This window comes from Lissotriton vulgaris, chromosome 7, assembly GCF_964263255.1.
Source record: "Lissotriton vulgaris chromosome 7, aLisVul1.2, whole genome shotgun sequence".
NCBI lineage: Eukaryota > Metazoa > Chordata > Amphibia > Caudata > Salamandridae > Lissotriton > Lissotriton vulgaris.
Window position 1 is genome coordinate 945959167 of NC_141695.1, and position 24101 is coordinate 945983267.

The 24101-nt window shown below is 49.8% G+C and overlaps 1 protein-coding gene across 1 annotated transcript in view; it reads right to left on the reverse strand.

Moving 5' to 3' along the window:
* Window positions 1-24101, reverse strand: part of WDR55 (WD repeat domain 55) — a 266386-nt gene that overhangs the window by 123316 nt on the left and 118969 nt on the right. The window contains exon 4 of the mRNA XM_086931380.1: window positions 20499-20599. Coding sequence (XP_086787506.1) covers window positions 20499-20599 — 101 coding nt within the window. The remainder of the gene's footprint in view (window positions 1-20498; window positions 20600-24101) is intronic.

A 24101-nucleotide genomic window follows, 5' to 3' on the forward strand; every position in this document is an offset into this window, starting at 1 on the left:
CGCGAGAGGACAGGCGGCGAGAGGACAGGCGGCGAGAGGACAGGCGGCGAGAGGGCAGGCCGCGAGAGGGCAGGCCGCGAGAGGGCAGGCCGCGAGAGGGCAGGCTGCGAGAGGGCAGGCTGCGAGAGGGCAGGCTGCGAGAGGGCAGGCTGCGAGAGGGCAGGCTGCGAGAGGGCAGGCTGCGAGTGGGCAGGCTGGGAGAGGGCAGGCTGGGAGAGGGCAGGCTGGGAGAGGGCAGGCTGGGAGAGGGCAGGCTAGGAGAGGACATGATGCGAGAGGACAGGCTGCGAGAGGACAGGCAGGAGACCTAATTTCACCCTAAAGCTATCTAATAGGGGGCGTGGCCAAGATGGCGGGCTGAGAGGACGCACTTGCCGAGAGCTCCCGAGCCCCTGGAAATCCTGCACCGCTTACATCCGCTGATTCCCCCCGGATCGAGCGGTAACCGCACCTGGTGACCCCCGTGGTGATGTGGAGCAGTCGGCGAGCCCCAGGTGTCCCGCCACGGTGGTGATTCCGCCCGGATACCGACTGAGGCGGTGCCCGCTGATCGACTTGTGGGAAGCCCGAGAGCCGCGGGACCTTCAGGCTTGGGGTCCCGGCGGCGTGATCCAGCGACTGCGAGTGGCCTGCCGGAGTGCCTGCGCTACAGCGACCGAGTGGGTGCCGAGACGACCTTCGCCGGCGGAGCGGAGCCGAGCGGAGGCAGGCGACGGAGGCGTAGCCGGCCTACGACTGCTACGCAAGACCGGGGCTCGAGAACGCCTGCTCCACGTGGCTGCTTCGGCCCTGCCCTGGCCGTGAGGAGTTGAACCGCACCTCCGGAGTGTTTGCACAGCCAGGCGAGCCGGCCCTAGTTGCCTCTCGCCTTGCGGACCTGTCCTTCGACTGTGTGTGCCGTATTTGGACCCGCGACGAGGGTAGGCCCCGTTCCCTGGGCGTTGGCCCCATTGGCTGTAATGGGCGGCCATTTTGGAGACCTCGGCCCGGTCGCTCAGCCTTGATCGAGGCCTCTGCGCTGCTGTGCTTCCTGACCGAAGACTGGTGCCCGACCGGCTTCCGCTGCTCGGCTGCCCGGACCTTAGGCGCCTCTTTACCACGCTGTGGCCATCGGTGACTCCCGCCCCGCCAAGATGTCGAATGCCAGGGGTCAGAGGAGAGGCGACCGAACTTTGACGGACATGTTGGGACGTGGTGCCCTGCGCAGCGGGGGGAGCCAGGCCGCCCCGAACTCCCCGGCCCATTCCAGAGGCGCGGACGGCGGAGAACCCCGGTGACTCTATCATTCCTGGAGTCGCTGTTTAGCTCCTTAAGGGAGGATTTTCAGACTTTGAAGCAGGAGGTGGCCGGTGAGGTCCGGGAAGTCCGGAGAGAAGTGGACTCCCTGGGGGAGCGAGTTAATACTGTGGAGGAGGCTGGTCATTCCAGAGATGAAGAGATCACCCACCTGCAGCAGGAGGTCCTGCGGCTAAGGGAGCAACAGATTGAGCTGCAAGCCCACGCTGAAGACCTCGAAAACCGGTCCAGGCGGAACAATATCAGGGTCCGGGGCGTCCCGTCCAACGAGGAGGGTGACGACGTGACCGCCTACCTGGTGGCTCTCTTCCGTGCGATCTTGGGGGAATCGGAGGACTTTCAAGTCTGTATCGATAGGGCACACAGGGTGGGCCGCCCTCGCAGAACCTCGGCACCCCCCCCGGACATTTTGGCCTATCTGCCGGACTTCCCCCTGAAGGAGCGGATTCTCCGCGAGGCGCGGAGGCAGCAACCTTTCCGCTTTAGAGAGCACCCAGTGGCTCTCTATCAAGACTTGTCCATGGTCACGCTGCAGAAGAGGAAATCTTTCAAAATTGCCACGGACTTCCTCCGGGAGCATGAAACGCAGTACTCTTGGGGACACCCCTTCCGCTTGATCTTCCGGTGGAACGGGACATTGCACCAGCTCCGGTCCCTCCAGGATGTCTGCGCAGTATTGGGAATCACGGCTTCGGATGCTGACACCCCGGCGCCGCGACGCCGGCGAAGCACTCGAGACAGTTGGCAGCAGGTCAGGGAAAGACGCTCCCCTCCACGGGAGCGGCCTGACTCGCCCACGATTCGGGCGGACATGTCGAGCGCTATCCAGGAGGCCTCCGGAGCAACAGCGAGTGGAGATGTGGCCTTGACGGCCTGAACTTACTCCGGGGGGAGTCTACATTAGCTCTTCATCACTGCAGGTGCGAGGGTTCTGGGGGTAGGGAGGGACGGGGTGCTGGTGGTGGTGGCTGGACGTCCACTCAATCGACTTTCCACGGCCTTGTCCGATAAGGACCGGACTGAGACAATGACTTTTTTGAATGGCTTGAGAAGCGGGGGGTGGGAATGGGAGTTGCAGGGGACTGTTTCGAGTTGGGGGGTTTGTTGGGGGGGGATGGGAGTTTGGGGCGATGTGGGGCTGGGCGTGTGAAGTTCCGGGGGGAGGGGAGGGGGGGGTCCACTTAGTTGGGGGGGGTTTGGGGTGCGGGGACTGTACTGTGCCGTAGGGATGTTTGCCTTCACTGTGTGCTGAGGTTTCTTGTTGTGGCCTCTGTGTTTCGCCCGCTGGGCCTTGACCACCTTCATGTGCGTTTCTGGAACCCCCCTCCTTGATGGCTCTTAAAGTTGTTACTCTGAATGTGAAGGGGCTGAATAACCCGGTTAAAAAGGCGGGCCGTCCTGTCTCTGTTGGAGAGCTCTCAGGCCGGCATCTGCTTATTGCAGGAGACCCATCTGCTGGCCAAGGATTGTCCCAGAATGCGCACCCCCAAGTTCCCCACGCAGCTTTTTTCCTCCAGTGCTTCTAAAACGGCAGGTGTGGCGCTCTTGTTCTCTAGGGGGTTCAGAGGGGAGGTCTTGCAGAAGGTAGCGGAACAGAAGGGGAGACTTCTGGCATACAGGATCAGGGTGGGGGGCTTGGTGATGACTGTAGGCTCTATATACGGCCCCAATGACCGCCAGGACCAATTTTTGCACAGGGCATTGGAAGACGTGGCATCCACCTCTGATAGGCACATCGTGCTAGGGGGGATTTGAATTTGGTCTTTGATGCGACTCTAGACAGGTCTGTGCAACGGCGCCACCAGTTGGGAGAGCTTTCGAGCTCGTTTCGTACCCGACTGGAGGAGCTCGACATGCACGACATGTGGCGCCGCCTCCACCCCGCGACCCGCGCGTATTCCTGTTTTTCTCATGCACACAAGTCCTACGCGAGGCTGGATCATCTTCTAGTGACAGGCCCGATGTTCGCACTAGCCTCGACTGCCGACATGGGGGTCCTCTCTCTCTCCGACCATGCGCCGGTGGAGGCTACTTTCAGTATAACTCCGGTGGCTCGTCCGAGAGGGGTCTGGCGTCTCCGGGACACATTGCTGCATAGGCGCTCGACGGTACAACGGATCCGCGTGGCCATAACGGACTGTAACGAGGTCGGGAAGGGAGGCCGGGAGGACTGGTGGACACCTGATGGTATTTCCCCTTCTAATCTGCAGACTGGAAGAACGAGGGATGCGTGGGAGCTTCAGGAGGACGAGAGCGAAGAAGCGTCCACGGGCTCCTTTAAGTGGGCGTATTGCAACGAAGAGGGATCCCCGCCTCCTGATGACGTCTCCTCTCCCGGATGGATGAATTCGGGGGAAGTCCTCTACACGGCGTGTGACGACACCGGGACAGGAAGGACCGGCCCAGGCGAGGAGAGGAGAACGGAGACGCGAGCTGAGGACGGAGAAACCGAAGGGATCGACTGTAGAGGAAAGCCAGGAGGCCAACGTTTCTACGCTCCGCCGTGCCATACTCCCGAGGGAGGAGTATGGCTTAGCCAGGTACGGCGGCGTTTGGCGGGCTGGTTGGGGAAGGGTCCCCCTGTTGCTAGCGTAAAACATTCTTAAGCCTGTGACCGTCCGTCCGCAACTTCCACCCTCTCTTTCCGCTACCCGTGCCTGCTACCTTTATTTCCCTTACCCCTGTTCCTCACACGTATCCTCCCTCCTCAGAGCACGTTAGTAGTTACGGGTGTCCCTGCACAAACACCGGGTTCCTTTTGGGCAAACGCGATAAGGACAGTAGTGACTAACGGCGTCCCTCTCTCCTTCTTCTCTTTCTATGACCGGAGCCCTGAGACCTCACGGCGGTGAGAGACGATCCAGGAGGGAGACCAGTAACCCGGGACCCTAGAAAGACCAAGAAGACTAACACCACGGATAACTCTGTGTTCGCGAGGGAGAGACTTACGTATAGAACACGTCGTACCATAAAAATAAAACCCAGTTTAAAGAAGTACACGGGTCAGCCTATTACTGTTGTAACACCTGTTCCTATACCGGAGACTGTCCCTAGCACCCCTCCCACGCTTACACGGACTTTCAGCGGGTTAACAACAACGGCGACACTTCCCGCGCGACGCAATGGGCTGCCCTGAAGGCTGTGCTCCGGGGCGAATTTATCGCTATCTCCTCGGCGGAGAACAAGGATCGCCAGCTCAAGAGGGACGAGCTTACCCGGCAGGTGCGGGAGCTGGAACAGGTACATCACAGAACGGGCGCCCCCAGAGTCTGGAGGCAACGGGCGGAGTACGCGGTGCTTCGCCTGAAGCACAAGTATTACACCGGTGGCGACAGGTGCGGCCGGCTCTTGGCACACAAGCTCAGGGTACAGCACCAGCAGCACCGGGTGAAAGAGCTGATTACTCCCGCCGGAGGGACGGTTACGGAAGACGAGCAGATTGCGGATGTTTTCCGCAACTTCTACGCTGACCTTTATACTGGCGAGGCCCCCTCCGCCCAGGCGGAGGCGGACTATCTGGACTCGGTGTCGCTCCCATCGTTGACACCGGATCAGGCCCAGTATCTGGAGCGGGAGATTCGGATCGAGGAGGTGGTTACGGCGATCTCCCGGCTTAAGGCGGGTAAGGCCCCGGGACCGGATGGCTTCATCCCTCTTTTCTGTAAGACCTTCTGTCAGGAACTTGCGCCTCTGTTGACGCGCCTCTTCAATACTTTTTCGGAACCGGGTGCCATCCCCCCCGAATTCCTCCAGGCCACGGTCTCCGTGATCCCGAAGCCGGGCAAGGACCGAACAGCCTGCGGGTCCTACCGCCCTATCTCGTTACTGAACACGGACCTGAAAGTTTTCACTAGCATACTGGCAGCACGCCTGGCACTTCATCTCCCGGGCATGGTCGACTCGGATCAGGCCGGCTTCGTGCCAGGCAGACAGACGGTGGACAACACGAAGAGGGTGACTCATATCCTTGAGAAGGCCTCCAGGATTCCCGGGGAACGCATGCTCCTCTCCATAGACGCGGAAAAGGCGTTTGACAGGGTGCATTGGCCCTATCTAGAGAAGGTCCTGAGCAAGTTTGGGGTCGGAGAGAAGTTCCGGCACCTGATTTTCAACTGCTACCGGTTTCCGTCCGCGGTGGTCCGGGTGAATGGGGGGCAGCTCCCGACACTTTCCAATAGAACGTGGTACGCGACAGGGATGCCCATTGTCCCCTCTGCTCTTCGCTCTTTATATGGAGCCGTTTGCTCAAAGGGTCCGTCAGAACCCCGATATCACAGGGGTCAAGATGGAAGAGTTTCACCACGCGCTTAGCCTCTACGCGGATGACGTCATTTTGACACTTGATGACCCACGTAGATCCCTGCCTGCATGTATCGCGGAACTGGACCTCTTTGCCGAGGTGGCGGGCTTCAAGGTGAACCTCGGGAAATCTGCTGCCCTCGACGTCTCGCTGACTAGCGCCACCAGAGCTGACCTGCAGAGGCTTTTCCCTTTGAGCTGGTCTGGGGACCGGATTCCGTATCTGGGGATCTTCTTGGCACCCTCACTTCCCGCGATGGTCACGGCCAATTACACGGCTTTGAGTGCGAAAATCAGAGAGGAATTGGCCCGGTGGGATAAAGGCACGTTATCGCTGCTGGGCCGCGTGGCCGCAGTGAAGATGACCCTTCTACCTCAGGTACTATACCTGTTTAGGGCGCTCCCGCTACAGCCCCCCAAAGGATGGCTCGCGGAGACTCAATCGGCCATCGCACGTTTTGTGTGGCAGGGCCGTAGGCCCCGACTCAAACGGACTATAGCTACGCTGGCGCCTGAGTCTGGGGGACTAGGGATACCAGACTTGCAGAAATATTTCCAGGCTGCCCAACTGCGCTATTTGGTTGAGTGGAGCCGGTGGGAGTCGGATAAACACTGGCTGTTTCAGGACCAGGCGGTAGCAGGCAGGACGCTACAGGAGGTGCCTTTCCTGAGACGGGCTCATCGGCCCCCTAACCTTTACGCCTCTTTTGTGACGCGGGTCCCGCTTAGGGTGTGGGACTCAGTGGCTACTAGACATGAGCTCACTACCTTTCCCTCTCCCTTCACGCCGCTGATTGGCAATCCGGACTTTGGGCCGGGTATGAAGACTGGCGCCTACGATCACTGGCGGGCGGCTCGCTGCTGCACCTTGTATCATTTATATGGCCCGAAAGGGTGTCGTCCCCTTCCAGGACTTACGTAGGGATTATGGCCTCCCCGAGACGGAGCGCATGCGGTATATGCAGGCGCGCCACTGGGCGCTACAGCCTCAAGTGCGCGAGACGGCAGACTGGGAGATCACGGTGTACAAGCGCTGGCTAATCACTCGCACGTCGGACGCTAAGCTTATCTCCGATTTGTACAAGATGCTGCAGCCCCCCCCTTTCATATCCACAGCCCGGTTAGGGAGCGCTGGGAGCGGGAGCTTGGTCGGGTGCTGAATCATACTGAATGGGACCACATCTCCTACCGGGCGCGCCACTCTGCCTATCACACAGGGCTCACGGAAACCTTCACCAAAATTTCAACCTATTGGTATCGCACTCCTGAGAAACTACATGAGATGGATAGATCAATACCAGGGACGTGCTGGCGTAACTGTGGCCAGAATGGCACGCTTACTCATATATTGTGGGACTGTCCGCTTTTGGCTTCTTACTGGGAGGAGGTCCTCAATGAGGTTGATAAATGTTTTGGAATAGAGCTGCCCCGATTCCCTGCCTACGTCCTATTGGGTTTGCCGAATGGACTGATGTACCCTCTCAGATCTAAACGTGGTAGACAGATAGCGATAGCTTTGGGGTCAGCTGTACAAAACATACTCATACACTGGCGCTCCACCACGCTCCCCACTGTTGTTGGCTGGTTGCATAGATTATGGCATGTCCTTGGAATGGAAAAACTGTCTTTGGTGGTGGCAGGAGACGTAGATACTTTTGAGGAGCTGTGGGCGCCTTTCCATAACCTGTTGTGCTCTGAATTCAAGGAAATCACCTGCCCTAGATATCTCAGACTGTTACGGCTGACACCGCCGCCGGACCCGCCTGTTTGAGTGGGCTAAGCCGGCATCTGGTAGCGGGGGCACACGTTAGGTTGCTATGAGGGCAGGGCGAATGGTTGACGGCACAGTACAGGGGGTGGGACGGGGTGTGGGTGTTGGGGGGTTGTTTGCTGGGTAGGAACTGGGGCAGGACTGTTTTCCCCACCCCTTTTTTTCTTTCCCCCCTTTTTTCCCTTCCCCCCCCCTTTTTTCTTTGTCTTCACCCACAGGTGCGCGAGCTATGTTTCCAAGCAGGATGGTGCCCATTGTGGCGAAAGAATTGCTTTGATGTATCTATTGTACCATACGCACTGATTATGAGGGCACCTGTGGTTTTCTTTTTCATGTACTTTGTTGTTTCCTTCCTTACCCTGCTTCAATAAAATACTTTAAACCTAAAGCTATCTAATACTCGATGTGAAGGGTCTCTACTTTGTATGTTTTCAATGATACCGAACGGCATCCACCTGCGTGCAAGCTCTCTTCACTGACTAGGGCAACAACCTAAACGCACACCTGCACAGGATGCCCATCAAACGCCGCGCCCGGTCAGCCTTACTCCCGCAAATGAACATCCCTGAAGAGTAAGTACAAGTCGGACCTGGCCAAGTAATGACACCACCTCCCTTAGAAAGAAGTAGCGTGACCTTAGGCTGGACCAGCCTCCGGCAAAATCACGTGGAAGGAGCATGCCTCAGAGAGGTGCCTGCTCACCGGACCTGGGGGCTCGATCCCAGCACTCGTTGCGAATAGGCACTAAAGGTATACGGCAGGAATGAGGCATAGATTGGGTAACACGGAACTTGGTGGCCTTTGGGGGGTCCTAGCAGATTGAAGGAGAAAGAGTTTCACCTTGCCATGAAGGGATAACACGAAGTTGAACTATGGAGGCTTAGAATGTCCGGCGCGGTCCCGGTGAAATTCAGGCGGGTTTGGGCTTGGGGAGGGTGGCAGGGTGCAAGAGGAACAGGGGGCGGTGGACGGTATGGGCGCCACAAGGTGGGGGGCGGGACTGGGCGGCCAAGGAAGACACAGCGTAGGTGGTTACTGACAAGAGGCAGGGAATGAGCAAAGGAAAGGAATTTGTAGGAGGAGAAGAGCAGGGAGGGCCACCGAGGGTAAGGGCTGGCAAATTGGGGGGGGGGGGCGGAGCCCGCTCCACCAGGCATGGCAGGGAGCGGCAGATAAGGGGAGTGGGGGAGGAGGGGGGCGAAGGGTGCAGGGAGCCTTGGAAGTGCCGGCAAGGAGTCGGGAACGCTCCTTCCCCATCCCCCCCCCCTGATAGTCGAATAAGGAGGCAAGGGTCAGCATAAACACAGATCGGCAGTGGTAGTGAGCAGAATGGTGGATAGAGAAGGGAGTGTGTAACGCGGATGTGCTGGGGGAATATGACGACTTTGTGCAAATTAAACGAAACTCCTTCAGAGTTAAGAAAGTACATAAGGCAGTTCACTCTATAACCTTCACATGTAGGATGGTGTTCGACGCGTGCTGCTCGACACAACTGATACGCTGGCTGCCGTTGTATCTCGTGTTTTTCTTTGGTTACAGTATTGCTGCAGATGCTCAGTAACATTGGTTATGGTGTTTAAGAGTTAATGTTTGGGTTTGAAGGCGCTTTGCAGCATTTGGTACTGTTCATGCATTGTAATGTAAGAACGTTATTCACCATGTTATTCATAGATGGATAAATGAAGAAATGAAGGTGTGATGAGAAGTGCGCATTCGGGGGGGGGGGTCTGGGCAGCTCTCGAAGCAGTGGGGGCTCTGTTTTCCAACGGAAGGGCTCTGGAGATGACAAAAGGTGGATGGGCGCAGGGCGGGCGACGGCAGGGTCCCGGACTGCGGGGGACAAAGTGAAGATATGCGGGAGGGCTGATGGGAATGACGGAGCATGGACGAAAGTCAGTGGTTATTTGTTTGTGCATTTTTGTGTGGCGCGGACTTTGCCCGGGGTGTCATGGCGCGTCACGAAAGGGGGCAGGGGGAATTATAGTGAGAGACATTGCAAAGAGCAGTTTGCGAAGGCATACGTTACGTTACATAAGGTAGTGGTGACAATTGTGAGAAAGCAAAAATACATACGGTGGTAAAACTTGTGAGCAAGCAATAAATACATGAGGTAGTAAAGGTAATGGTGACAATTGTGGGCGGACAGAATACGTGAGGTAGTAAAAATTGTGAGCGGCCAAAAGTGCATTAGGTGGTAAGGGGTGCACGGGGGGAGGGGGTGACGGGATGCAATTACAGGAGAAAAAGGCTCGAAGGCTCTACCTCCCTGTGAAATTCACGTGGGTTTGGGCTGGGGGGGAGGGGGGGTGGCAGGGCGCAAATACCGGAACAGGGGGGATGGGAGACGGTAGGGGCGCCAAAGGTAAGGGGCGTAGTGGGGCACCAACGCAGGCAGCCAGGGAAAAGACAGCGTAGGGGGTGGTGACAGGTGGGAGGGAGGGAGCTTGTTCCCCCCGTCCCAAGGCCCTTGGCCTCCGAATCGGGGCCTCCCCGCCTTCTTACCATGGTGCCGCGGGGCTTGTGTCCAGCGCTCATTGGGAGGTGGGTCCCAGAGCTTGTTTGAGACTGAGCTCGCGCCAACTGTCAGTGGGGCAATAGAGGGTATGGGGCTTGGACGGGGGCTTGAGGAAGTGTCTCAGGGCTGAGGACGAGGAGCATACACCCCACGCAGGGGCGAGTGCAGGGCGCGGAGGGTGAAATGTGTTTCCTTGGACGCAGCCCTCTCAGGCTGACAGGGCAGAGTTTGTAAACTTTCTCCAGCGCAGAAGGAAGTGCCGGGAATGGTCAAGGTGCGCGCTCCGGTACTCACCCACGCCATACTTCTCCCTCTTGGTGGGGATCCAGCGGGCTCCCATGCTGCCCCCCACCAGGGACGAGGCGCCCCCTCACACCAGCAGCGGGTCCCAATCCAGCCCTGCCACTCACCGCAGCTCCGCCATGTTTGTGCAGCCATAGGGGAAGGAGGAGAGAGGGGAGGGATTGGGGCTGGGAGGTGAGGCTAGCCTGGGAGGCTCTGGAGGAGGGAGGGAGGGGGAAAGCTACGCCGGGCTTTCCACAGGGTCAGGGAGGAGTGGAACTCTCAGATCACTGGAGCGCCAGTAGTGATCAGGCAGGGGCAGGGCTGTGCTAGTGATCAAGAACACAGCACTCGCTATTAGGGAGAGGGCAGCACTGTAGGAAATTGCACTACTGATTGTGGAAAGAGTTGCGCCGGTGAGCGGTGAGAGAGCTCCGCACCGGGAAGGGAGCTGCTCAGCTGCACTAGTGATCAGGGAGAGGACAGGACTGGTGACACCATGCCTCCGGCCGGGAAACTGCCCTGGTGATCGAGGAAGGAGCTGCGTTACTAGTGATGGGAAGAGAGATTGTTACCCCCCGCCTTTGGAAGCAGGACGTGACGGCCCGGGCGCCGCGTGAGACAGGAGCAGGAAGGCGGGTGCCCTCAATCCCGGACCAGATTTGGGGGCGTTGATGAGAAGAGGCTTTCGGCTGACGTAGCCAAAAGCCAAAAATTCTCGGGAACGCTCCCGAATCTGGTCCGAGATTGACGGACAGAGCCCTCTCCCAATGGCTAGCCTCCATTTATGGAGCTTGCCAATGGGAGGAGGGGGCGTATACCCGACCCCACACACAAATCATAAGGTTTTTTGGCGCATGCGCACTACTTGCGCATCGCCAGTCAAAACCTAAAAAGCCAGAATGTCCAGGCAGCGCAGAAATATGCAGTGATTGTACCAAAGGCAGGAGATAAATTGCATTTTCTCTAAAGGACGGCCCCAAAAAAGAGAAAAACACCTTTGTTACAAACAACATAGCTCAAATAGGCCAGGACTCCCAGCACTGCCCACCTCAACAAACGAGCACCACACAAACTTCCAGCCAACAGAATCCTCCATGGACATCCAACAGCAGATACTCGATTCTGAATTCATGCCATTCCCAATCCGAGCTGCCACAAACTACGGCAAAGAACCACAGACTGCTTACTACTTTAGCCTCTCCAAAACATCACCCAACAATAACACTGCATGATGGAGCCATCGCAATCATGCTCCATGTCGCACAGCATAGAACAAATTAAAATGTGGGAATGGATTTTGCACTGATGCACATGTGCTCAAAGAGTCATTTAACCATATTATCTGGCTTGATTTATATATTTAAGATGTTTGGGAGAGCACCCATCTTCATTCAAGATTTACAGAAAAGATTAATTAAATTCTAATGAAGCTTAGTGTACTGCGCCCTCCTGTGTCTGCCTGACACGTAATATAAACTAAACTGAAGGCCTACCTGATGGGAAAAGGCATGCACAACTGTTAAAACATTTTTTATGTGTGCCTAAAATCACTGTATATACAAATGGATTAATCAACAGACAACCATTAATATTTCAAAATCTTATACCTATTTGAAAAAACGATTTTTTTCAATACAATATTATCATCATAAATTAACAGAAGTAAATAGCCAATAAAGCACAAATAATATTTATAATCATTGTTCATAACAATACAGATTATGACGTGCCCTGAATCATCATGTCAAATAGTATTCATTTTGCCCAATGCATTTCGGGACATAAGGGCAGATCAATAAAAGAAGAAGAAAAATAGTGGTAATCCATCTTTGAACAATTGCGTCAGAGTGGTTCGATCGAACCCGAGATTAATATTAGTGAGGACAGGTTAACTGCAAATCATGCAGGTGTTCCTCAATATTTACTGCGTGAACGTAATTGTTGTGACCGACCGTGAAAATGTCTTATGCAAGAATTGGGAAAGTACCTCAAATCAATGTGCTATTCCCTATAAACAACAAACTTCTGAAGACCACAAATGCGCCAAAAGCACCTCATGATGTATCACATGATACCTTGATAAATGACAGTGAATACACAGGAATCAAAAAAATATCTGTAACGTGAAAAAAGTACACACTTGTAATCAATCAATAAATTAGATGGTAACCGACCGACCCGTTATTTGTTATTCATTCTCTAATTCTAATACATAACAATCCATGCCTGGGGACACTCTAGAATACGTGATGTTTGGAGTTTCCTTCAATGCGAGCGGAGCAAATCTACCAAAATAGAATTTATGCATCAGCCCGATGTCAAATCTCAGTATCCAGTTCCCTGTAAAAATTTACAACCAGAGGTCGAAGTGGGGGAAAAAAAGTAGGGGAACTGTGGGCGAAGACTTCAAGGGTGGCAATAACCCAAGGATTGGATCACTGGGCGGAGTCAGAGGTGAGGCCAGAATGTGCCAATCATCCCAATTTTTAGCATTTGTCTGGCATTTCACCGACCAGTTACAGCTTATTGGGTTATTTAATTCAACCAATGGATACAGTTGATTATTTAGGGTTTATTAGGAGTTATTGGCATTCAAATACATTCACAAAGTGGGATATATTTCCTATCACACATTGTCCCAAATACGCTTAAAAGTGGAATCACAAGTCATTTGTCTCCAAGCCATGCAGTTAGCACTTCTCCCTCCTCCCTTCTTCCACAAGAGCAGTTCAAACATGAATGGCAAATATCCTAGTTTGCAAATGTTTTCTAAACAATTACGGATCTGCCATCTTTGTCACATAATACATCATCCACTGCAAAATCTTACTGTTTTAACTAATCATTTTTGTAGCTCAAATGGATAAAAAGTTATTAAAAACCATGACTTGAGTTGCTACAAAGTGGACAGCCCTTTGCAAAGGTTGACTTCTCACTTTTCTCACTGCTGCATTTATAGGTTATACTGATACAAATGAGGTAGAATCTTTGCAGAGACTTAATATGTGTACAAATGTCTAAATAATAAAGTATAAGAAAATATATTATATTACGCTTCAGCCTTTTTTTTGTTGCATAATTTAGTCAACACTGCAGCATCATTTTGTCCTCCTTTGCTGCATAATTACAGTGGCTCCAGAGCAGGTAGCACATGTTAAAAGTGCTTGTGCATGAAGCAGAGAGACTGCTAAGTTTGCAAACTTAGTTTAGTGTGCATGCAAATCCTGCATTGCCGATCCTGGGTGAGTTGCAGCTACTACTGCTGAAAAAGGCCAATGGAGGTACCAATGGGTGTCGCAGACTGGCCTCAATGGCAGGGCTGGCTTTAGTGCTGGTGGCGCCCTGTGCAACAGTGTTTTTTGGTGCCCCCATGATCACCTCCGCCTCAGACTCCCTCACTACCACCCTTTAACAGTCCTCCTCAAGTCTCCATATCCACATTCTTTCTCAGATGCATTTAATTTGATTTACAGTGCCACTCATACCAGTGTACGGTGTCAGACCACTTTACATCACACACTACACAGAGACAATCATTTATAGGTGTGTAAATCACTGTATAGGAAATGTTACATAAGACAAAGGACTACAAAGTGTAGAAGCCACATGACAACCATTCTAATATGCAGTATAGTTTAATAGCTCACTGTTCTATGTTAGGATTTTAACTTATAAACTGCAAGTAACAAAAGGATCTCTCTGACAAAAGCAGTAACCTACTAACCTAGTTAACATTATGTGCAATTGTGATCTGCATGGTACATGTTCTCTGCAGCAGACCCATGAACCCTCTTTGCTACCTTTCCAGGAGTCAACCCTTCCACTAGACAAAACTCTGATCTCTCTTTAGAAAGAACATTAATCACCAAAGTTATCATGCCATTTTTATTGTTGCTGAAAATTTCTGGAGGCGAGGAAGGAGGCAGCACGTTTTTTTAAAAACCGTAATATACTTGCAAACACTACGCACCCACCCGAAATAGGTACCCAGTGTGGTCACACCGTTCGCACCACCCTAACCTGCTCAACGTTCATGTGACCTCAGTGACAGAGTCACAGTGACTGGATCACTGTTGCTCTAGGGTGTGCTGCTTCGTAGGCCTGTCCACAAGACTGGAGATTAACTTTAGTATGAATTGTGGTGGACAGGCCTTCAAGGTTAACCCACAATTGACACCACTAGGGTACACCTGCTTGTGCTAACATCAGGCCTTCTAAGGTCTAGCATGGGCATATGCTCCCTCAGTAGAGTGGTCTGCAGGACTGGTCATTAAGGCTGAACTCGGTTCCCCAGTTCCAAATTCGACAGCTCTGGCCATAGTGCCACATCCTCTCCCCCACTGAACACCATACTGCCACACTGAGAGAAACTCACACTGCCTTCAGCTACAACTTAATTGTGCCCGCTATAAACACTTTGATGTGGCTCAATTCAAATTATGCACCTGATAAGAGTAATATACTGCCTAAAAAAATAAATAAAGTAAAAGCAAACACTTATAGGGAATGCAAGATTGAGTAAAGCACGTGAAATGTAAGCAGAAACAACATGGTTACCTTAACGATCTCTCACTCACTATTCATAAATCAGCAAGTGGTTTTACCTGAAAAGTTAAGGACATGACTACAGGGCCCTGAAGGGAACCGTTTCAATGTCCATTGCTTATATCCTTACAAAATGTAAGCAGTATGGTTTAAAAAGACCACATCCATGAACACAGAGCCATGGTACACATTTTGTTTTTCAATCCACCCATCAACCAGGTATTGCAATACATCCAGGAATGGCGTACTTCCCCACCTGGGGACAACAATGCTGTTCAAAGAAAGACGAGAAAACAAAAGTAGCGCTTCACTGCAAAGTCTGTAAAGTGAGGCTATTTTTGGATGTGAATAAAACCAATCTGGCCACTTTGCAACCACTCTGTCTTGCTTTATTTAGTAATGTATTTATTTTTCATATTTAGCACATTTTATTTCTCTCCATACCGAGTCTGCACTTTGGGATAAAAAATATGCAGTAAAAGGGTATTTTTCGCACGAGTGTTTTTCTTTTTTGGATCCATTTCACAGGGAAGCAAATAAATGAAGAAGAAAAAAGAGAGATTGTGAACCGTTTCTTCAAGTCACGGTTTTCAGTAAGTGAGGAGCAACTAATACAACGTATGCCAAAAAAAGTTGGGCCTTCACTCAATTCCAGGTGATAATGGGTCAGGGAACACCCTCAAAAGTCGAAGGGGATGTAGGAGAAAGGGCGTCACCTTAAAGAAATATATTTTCCCCAATGAAATTAAATTCAAAATCTGCATTTCAAAAAGGCAGTAGTATTTTAGACATGGCAGAAATGCCTACCTGAGGCCTGCTGCTGCACACTAAGTGCACATGACACTCACTTGCTTCAGATGATAGTGCAAGACTGCCGCCAATGCGCTGTGCGTGCCTCTTAAAATGATAAGGCAGGTCTGCGGAAAGCAATTTGAAAAAGGTTACGCACGCACGCACGCTGCCGCAGCTGCATATGACCAATTCCAGCCCAATCAGTGGCCGGCTCACTGGCACTGGCTAAAGGCATAGTTTTATTATCGGATCTACGCTCACGCGCTCAGCTCTTCACTGGGGACTCGTGAGTTAGAGTGCTCATCTTGTTGTGAAGAGTGATTATGTTTTGTGTCACACACTTTCTGCGATCTAGACCCGGTCCTGATAAAAACGTTCCGGTGCTAAGCACCTGAAAGCACTGGCACAAATTAAGCACTGCAGAAGCATCAATTAACTTAGACTCTTTATCCGGCGGAGGAGCGTCCCAGATGTTTGGGAATTAGCCCTTTTACGTGCATTAGTTACAACTAGTGAATCTAAAGGTAATTGTCCCTTGATAAATATTGGATCCGTTGGAGGCCTTATATTTTTTACCAACTCTAGGAGTTAATATACATACATGCACAGGACCCTTAAAAAGTCATGTGCGTGTTTCATCATGCCCTAAAGCATAGGACATGTATGCAATGACCTATGTTTGGACCCTAAAGTTTCGAACAAAAAATCTTCCTCTAACAATTCTTTATGTAGTGCCAGCTCATGATATTGTGCTGCCCTGGCAATTAGTTCTTGGTAGGCTACATTGTCATCTGGGGGCGATGGCTTGACAGGGTAAAGGTCTTGGTCGGTAACTGATGGGGGATCAATAGTATAATTGACCATGGGTCTGCTGGTAAATGTGTACCCTCATCAAAATCATGTTATGTTGTGTTATATGAATTTGTACTGCGCACAGATACTCCATGGAGCGTCACGGCGCAAACCTGAAAAGGGGGCAAGGTCAAAAGCCAGAGCTAAAAGAGAAAGGTTTTTAACTTTTTCTTAAAAGTCGCAGGATCTTGCATGCCGTGCAGAGCCAGCGACAATGCGTTCCATGCCAGAGCAGCTTTTCAGGCAAAAGAGCACTTGCCAAGTCTTTGGCGGTTAAACCAGGGGATCTGAGCCAGAAGCTGAGAGGAGGAACGTAGCTGTCTCACAGGGACGTAAAAGGCAAACCTCTTCTGAAGGTAGATGGGTCCCAGGCCATGAAGAACACTATGGGCCATAGTCAGAATTTTTAATTTTATTCGAGCTTCCGCCGGAAGTCAATGCAGAGAGCGCAAATGAAAACGCACACTGCACCTGCTGGAAAGACCAAGCAGGAGACAGGCGGCCGAGTTTTGGACTACCTGCAGTTTGTTCAAGAGGTAGCCAGGGATGCCAGTGTACAGTGCATTGGCGTAATCTAGATGGGAAAGGATCAGAGGGCGGACAACTGTTTCCTTTGCAGAACTTGGAAAAAGAGGAAGAAACTTTCTCAGAGTTTTCAAAATGCCGAAGCAGGTCACGCCCAGCTTCTTGACCTGGGTAGAAAAAGTCAAGTTCTCAATGAACAAAACATCTAGATTCTTAGCGGAGTTTCCCTTTGAGCTGGGCAGGGGGAAACCCGGAGGCCAAAGCTTCTCTCTGAAGCTGGCAGGAAATTTGCCATACAAAAGGATCTCAGATTTCTCCTCATTGCACTTAAGATGCCCCTGAGCTAGCCAGTGAAAGGCAGAGGACAAACAATGTTGAGCAGAAAGGACTGAATCATCGTCCCTTCCCCATGGAAACATAGGCTGGATGTCATCCGCATAGGCCATCACCCTAGCCACTAATGTCTCAACTAAATAAATCAGCAGCGGAGGCACAAGGTGGAAGGCAGTGCTGCTGCGAATGACCTTGTAGGAAGGACCTGATCCAACCCCAGACAGACCCAGATAGACCAATCGCAGAGAGGCAATCAAGAAGCAAGTAGTGGGGCACCGTATCAAATGCCACCGAGAGGTCCAGCATAACCAATGCCGCTCTCCCGCCGGCATCCAGACACTCACGGATCACCTCTGACACCTCCAACAATGCTGACTCCGTGCTACACGAAGCCTGGAAACCAGATTGAGCCAGGTGGAGCAAACCCGTAGCTTCGACATACTCAGTAAGTTGATTCGTAACCACCTTCCCGCATTCCTTAGCCAAACTTGGCAGGAGCGAAATAGGACAGTAGTTTCCGGGAGTCGACTGGTCCAAACACGGCTGCTTACGGAGGGGGAGGAACAAAATCGGAACAAAATCATCCCGCAGAGACGTGTTAATGAGCTTATTAACTTCAGGATTGCTAATGCCAGCAGCTGAAGCCAAGAGTCTGGCAGCACAAGGGTCAGAAGGAGAACCCGATTTCAAACCTTTAAGAATTTTAAGGGTGCTGGACAAATCTACTGGCAAAAAAAGTTGACAGAGTATGAGTAGGGCCAGCTAAAGGCCAGGCAGATGGAGGAGCCATGGGCGGAGTAGCACAGGAGGAAAAAGTAGCTTGAATGTTGCAGATTTTGTCCAGAAAAAACTTGGCAAGAGTATTGCACCAAAGATCCGAAACTGGAGCAGACCGTGACTGAGCACTGGGAGACATAAAACTTTGAACAATGGAAAAAATGTCCTTCAAATTGTTGTTAGCCTGGTCGATATGCGATGTAAAGTATCAGCCTTTGGCTACAGCTACAGCGGCATAATAGCTTTTTTGTTTGATTCTGAGTGTATGTTTCGCCAAGGGGCAGAAGCTACTGGAGCTCCACTCCCTCTCCAATATCTTAGACTCTTGTTTCAGGACTTTAAGCTCAGGCGAGATTGTGGAGAATCCGGAGGTGTCATTTGTAAAGTATCTGAAGGTGGAGAGGGGGATGGTGGTCTGGATGGCGGTTTTAGATGAAAAGGGCTGGTGGCAACAGATTTCCTCTGTAAAGGAATCTTGTAATGAGTGTCCTCGTCTGGAAGTTTGCGGCTTTGAGGTAGTTTGGTGTGTATACAGCCTGTATCAGGGTTGATATAGAGTTCTTTTTGTTTTCCATCCTTTTTTGGTGGGACAACGTCTAAATTCGGATCAGACGAGGCATGTTTTGTTTTCGACACCTGCGTTTTCGGTGCAGACATGTGATGCTCTATGGAAACTGAAGATTATGGTTCCGTAGGCTGTTTCGCTTTCAGCATGGAAAGTTTCAGCTCTGAGCTGGATTTCTGCTTGGATCCGGATGTTTTGGATCCAAAGAGGTCTTTCAGTGACTAGGTACGGAACCGGAAGGCTTGACAGTGTGTTTCAAAGCCGAGCCTGGAGGCGGGGCTTCGGAAATGTCGTCTCGGTGCCGACCATGGACAGATGGCAGCCTTGTCTTTTTTCTGGGGCAGTTGGTGGGGCAAGGGGTCTTCGGTACTCAAGTAACCTAGTCCTTGCAGCAATTCCTAGCCATCGAGGTCTAGCTCGAGGTCCGAGCCGGAGTCCTCCCCAGAGAAGATTCTTCTTCTTCCGACGCTGATGCTCCCAAATCTTTTTGATCGGAATGTTCACCATAGATGTCTGGTGTGTCTTCGATGCTTTGACACTGCATTTCTCGACGTCGGGCCCGACGATCTGGAAGAGTTTTCTTCGATCTAAGTGATTTGCAGGTGTCACAGTCTTCCTCCTTGTGCTCCGGAGCCAAGCACAAGTTACACACTTTGTGTGAATCAGTGTGCTTATACTTCATGTTTGAACGGAGGGCAAATTTGAACGGCATCCATTCCATTGACGGAAAGATGACCCAACGCAGTTAGGTCAGAAGGCTGTCCACGAAGCTTTCTGATCGAAAGTAATTTTTGGTGATCGAAATGATACGCGAAGAAGTGGGAAACGCGTACGAAAACAATACCGTTGAGGTAGAGAGGTCTGCGCATTGAGGGGAACGTAAGAACGGTTTCGAACCAGAGCACAGCAACACACGTCCGAACCAGATGGCAGAAAAAAATAATCTAACAATTGAGTCTATGACCATGCGCACTATCACTGAAAGGAGGAGTCACCTTACCCAGTGACTACCCAGTGACTAGGAAAGACATCTTCGTAGAAAAACAACGTGCAAACATCAGGGCCCAACACTAGACGGCAGGAGTATGCAATGCAGGTGATCTACAGCTCACATGCCTCAAACCCCATGTTTCCAACAAACATTTTTGAACTTCAATTAAAAAGTGAGATTGTGACATAGGAGAATGTTTTTTTTCATTTCAGTTCTGGGCAAAGCACTCACCTGACAATAGAAACAACACCATCCAAAATGGCTTGAGTGATGGAATATCTGGCTTTACATAAAAGGAACATGCAACCAACAACTCCATTCGTTCAGAAACAGTGACTGACTGGCATTGAGGTATGATCGGAATCAAACTAGCAGGTTCATGTGTGTGTTCTACATATCACATGAGTAATAACATGCAACATACCAGTCAAGCAAAATAATGATTCTGTTTAAAAAATACTTGAATGAAATGTCAGGATTTCCTTTTAAATCTCACAGAAATAATTTTCCTTTAAACTTTTAATAGTAAGAAGTAAAATACTCCCACTTAAATTTGTATCTGGAGCCCTCTTTACATGAAATACAGAATAGGATTAGTGGTTGAGAGGTAATTTAATACGCTACGTGACACTCACATTAGGCCTTCCCTTGCTTACTCCTACCTTAAACTACATTTAAAGAGTAAACAGCAGATCGGGTATGAGAATATGTGCTATGAGTGATGAATAAAGTTATTTCCTGAGGTCGTTAGCCTCTCCTAACCTGCCCAGGCCAGAAGCCAAACGTTTTAGAGGAGTAAGTTAATTCTGCTACTTGAATTCAATAAAAACATATCTTACGCAGAGCAAAACCCCATGTAATTCTCATAACATTGGAAATCAACACAGAGGGGACATTTCCCCCACCTGCAGTTGAGACGGTTGCTCCTTAAATGACACATGGTGACTCTTACGTTGTCCATCATGAGAAAATGCGGCTTCCCTGCAGGATTTCAAGTGATGTCCGGAGGACCAGAGCTGCTTGTTTCCACCCTCCAGGCAAGAGTAGGAGTATCTAGCAACATAAGGAGAAAAAATATTAAATTACATACTGAATTACTACCTAGAACATGGAACATATGCTACAATTTTGCCTTTTCTCTTGTTCTTTCCTGTTTGAAAGGCTTGAAATCTAAATATTAGTCAAAGCTGTGACACAAGTAGATGGGATGCGTCTGCCCACAATCATGACGTCGAAGCTGTATATATAGCTGCATTTCTTAATGCATACATTGTAACATCTGAGGGCAAACCGAAGGTCACAACTTAATGTCCTAGCAGATATAAAACAACTACAGAATGTAGCTGATTTGGTCATGAAAGGTTGCCAAGTGGCTTTTGGCCTTAGCACCATATCAGTAAAATAGCAACATCTTATCTCACAGGTCTCAGGACCGTTCTGCATTAACAATTAACTGACGATGTAGTATCTTTATGCAGGCATCTTTCTTTCTGGACTCACAAAGCTTAATCCTCACTTCCCACCATCTTTTTATGGAGTCCAGGGCAAGGCGTAACGGTTACATTCAAACAGTTCTGCATAAAGTCTTGAATCAGCACAACACATAAAATGCTCACATATTATCTTTGCTATTCATCAAGTTTAGGCTCAATATAATGCTCACGTTGACTGATCTTTTAATAAAACCAAAACTCATTAGAATATTTGAATTGACATAGAAAGCACAGATGAGGTAAAACTCAAACTTGCATCGATCTTAATGAAGCTGCAGTACAATATTTGTTATAATGTAATCCCTTCCTAAAATTACAGAGATTTAATTTGAAGAAATGTAACATTATTTTATTTCACTCTTTCATTTGAGGTTACAACCCCATCACAAAAAACGTGAAAACAATGAATGAATCCACTTCAAACCAAGCAAAGCGAACACTTGAGTAAAGTTCTACTTTCAAAGCAAGTTTTGTGTAATTCCATTAAACTGTTTTTTTCTGCACCGAATAGCAAATAATTCTATGAGGGTTAAAATGGGAAATTATGTCACTTCTAGGATTCCCACCAAAACTCCCGCTACCCACACAATGTTTTGGACCTGCAAAAAACATGTTACTCAAGTGAATAATCCCTTTTTACTAGAAAGCTTCATGTCAAATTATCACACACCGCCAAAGTCATTGGCAAAACATAAAATGCTTTTTCAATGCAAAATCGTACAGAACCGTAACACATCCATTATCCTCACATCTGTAATATTTATAGACAGATAGATAAAAAGATAAATAGCCAGATAGTATATAACAGGTAACTGTGTGCTATACAGTCATATCCTGCCATCATGGGGGTCTAGTGACATCCAACTATGAGGCAGATGGTTTTATAAATGTCCCCTGAATCACGAGATAGCATTATAGGACCATAATATACATAATACTTGCTATGTACATTTTATACAAAAACATTTTTTGTGCTCTTTACAAAGATTTGGAGCATGTGAATGTAATTCTCGGTTTAATTTTTAGTATTCATTGAATGCCTGAGATTGCAGATAGGGTCGTCAATGTTTTGAGGTTACATTTTTTTTGTCAAAAATATCTTTATTGAAGTTTACATACGGAAACAGTGCAGGGAAAGCCATATCAAGTGCCAGCATACCCACGCAGGGGAGTAAGCAAATCAGCGGACGTTAAAAAGCAAATAGAGGAGGCAATCAAGGGTTGCATGTAGCAGACATTGAGACATGAGAGTCCCCAGTCCCTCGAAGAGCAGCTAGGCTAGGTAACCAAGGGGGGACCCCCAATAAGAATAACAGAAGCAGAAAGGGGTGTCGCGTCCACTCGAGTAGCAAGTCCACATGATGACTCCCCAACGCACTGAGGAGGGTGTAGAAGAGCTGGCAGGCGTCAGGTGGCCTCAACAGGAGGCAGAATATGCATAGAAATAAGCAAACAAACCCCCCCCCCCACACACACACACACCCACACCCTCCCTCCTCACCCCCCCCCCCACCCCTCTCCCACCCCCCACCCCTCATGGTGGCGGCTAAAACAAAACACATGCTAACAGGTAAGAGAAAGAAATTAGGAAGCTGGGGCCACGGTATGATACTGAGGCAGCGTTAGTGAGCTGCTCAAACCTGGAAGAGATGTAATGCTCTGACAGAGGGAGGGCAAACCGCAGATGGAAAACCCCTAGATAGGAATGAGACCAATGGACCGCACCGAAATTCAACATTTTTGAAGTCATCTCTGAAGATGTCCGCCATCCTCTCCAGGCTCAGGAGTTGCCAAAGGAGAGCATGCCAGAGAGAGAGAGAGAGAGCAGGGGCTTCCTTCTTTTTCCAGGCCGCTACCAATGTAAGCTTAGTTGCCCCTATGCATAGCCACAAGATCTTTTTTGTCTGCCTTGGACTGGTGTAAGAGAGATGGGTTGCACAGTCCCAAAAGAACTCCCGCCAGTCGGGACAGGGTACCCCAACATTTCCTTAGCCTGCGCCAAGATCTCTTCCCAGTAAGGTCTAATGGAGGTTACATTTTTAAATGTAAAGCAACAGTTTAAGAAATTAAAACAATTACAGTGTAAAAATATGTTTTCATTTAATGTACACCAACACTATACAGAGGGTTTAACAAGACTGAAATGGGAAATAGTTTGCATTGTGGGGAGTGCATTCAACTATTGGCTCCATTTATAATGCTGATTTTCTCACACTTCAGGAGAATTCACTGGTAAATCCTTGCACAAGGGTGATCGTGTCAGGTGTGCTGATTAATGATCTGAGAGCAGCACTGACAGAAACAAGGAATGCTGTGTTATCCATAGGTTTCACTTTTTTTTTTTAAATGTATTTAAGAAAGCTAACTTTTCTGCCATTGAAGTCAGCGCTTTACAATATACAAAATAATTCAAAATGAAGACCTCTTTTCTGTGAAAAAAGAGATTTGAAGTCACTGGCAAGCATTCAATCAAAAGGCTAACTCCCATACCACACATACATATTTTATACAGGCAGCAGTAGTTTCTGTGCAGTTATAGTTAGGATATATATTTATATATTACCTACTGGCGGTCACCAGTAGGTAGTTATAGTTAGGACCTTGTTTCTATTCAAAACGCATTTTTTCTTTTGCCAATATCTTTGGTGTTGTTTGATGAATCTTCGGAAAATTTTCAAAACTAATGGGGTGCTTCGGTCAGCTCCTGTCTTCGTGAAGCGGGGGTCGTGAAGAGGGGGGGGTCGAGAAAAAAAGTGGGTCCCAAAACGCGTTCTCCCCATGTTAATTTCAATAGAACATTTTAGGCACGGCTACAGCCCGAACTGCTGAACGAGTTACACCGAATTTGACAAAACGGTAGCCCTTGGTTCAGAAAGCGATCTTTTTTTTAAATGGTGTAAATCCGTTCAGTAGTTCCTGAGAAATTAAAAAAAGAAAAATATCAATATCTGAGCACCGAGGAGAAGGAGTCGCAACTCCTCCTGGCTACGAGCTTCCCTCTGATTGGCTGCCAACACTCTAAACCAGAATGTGTAGGCAGCCATCTTGTGACTCAGTAACCG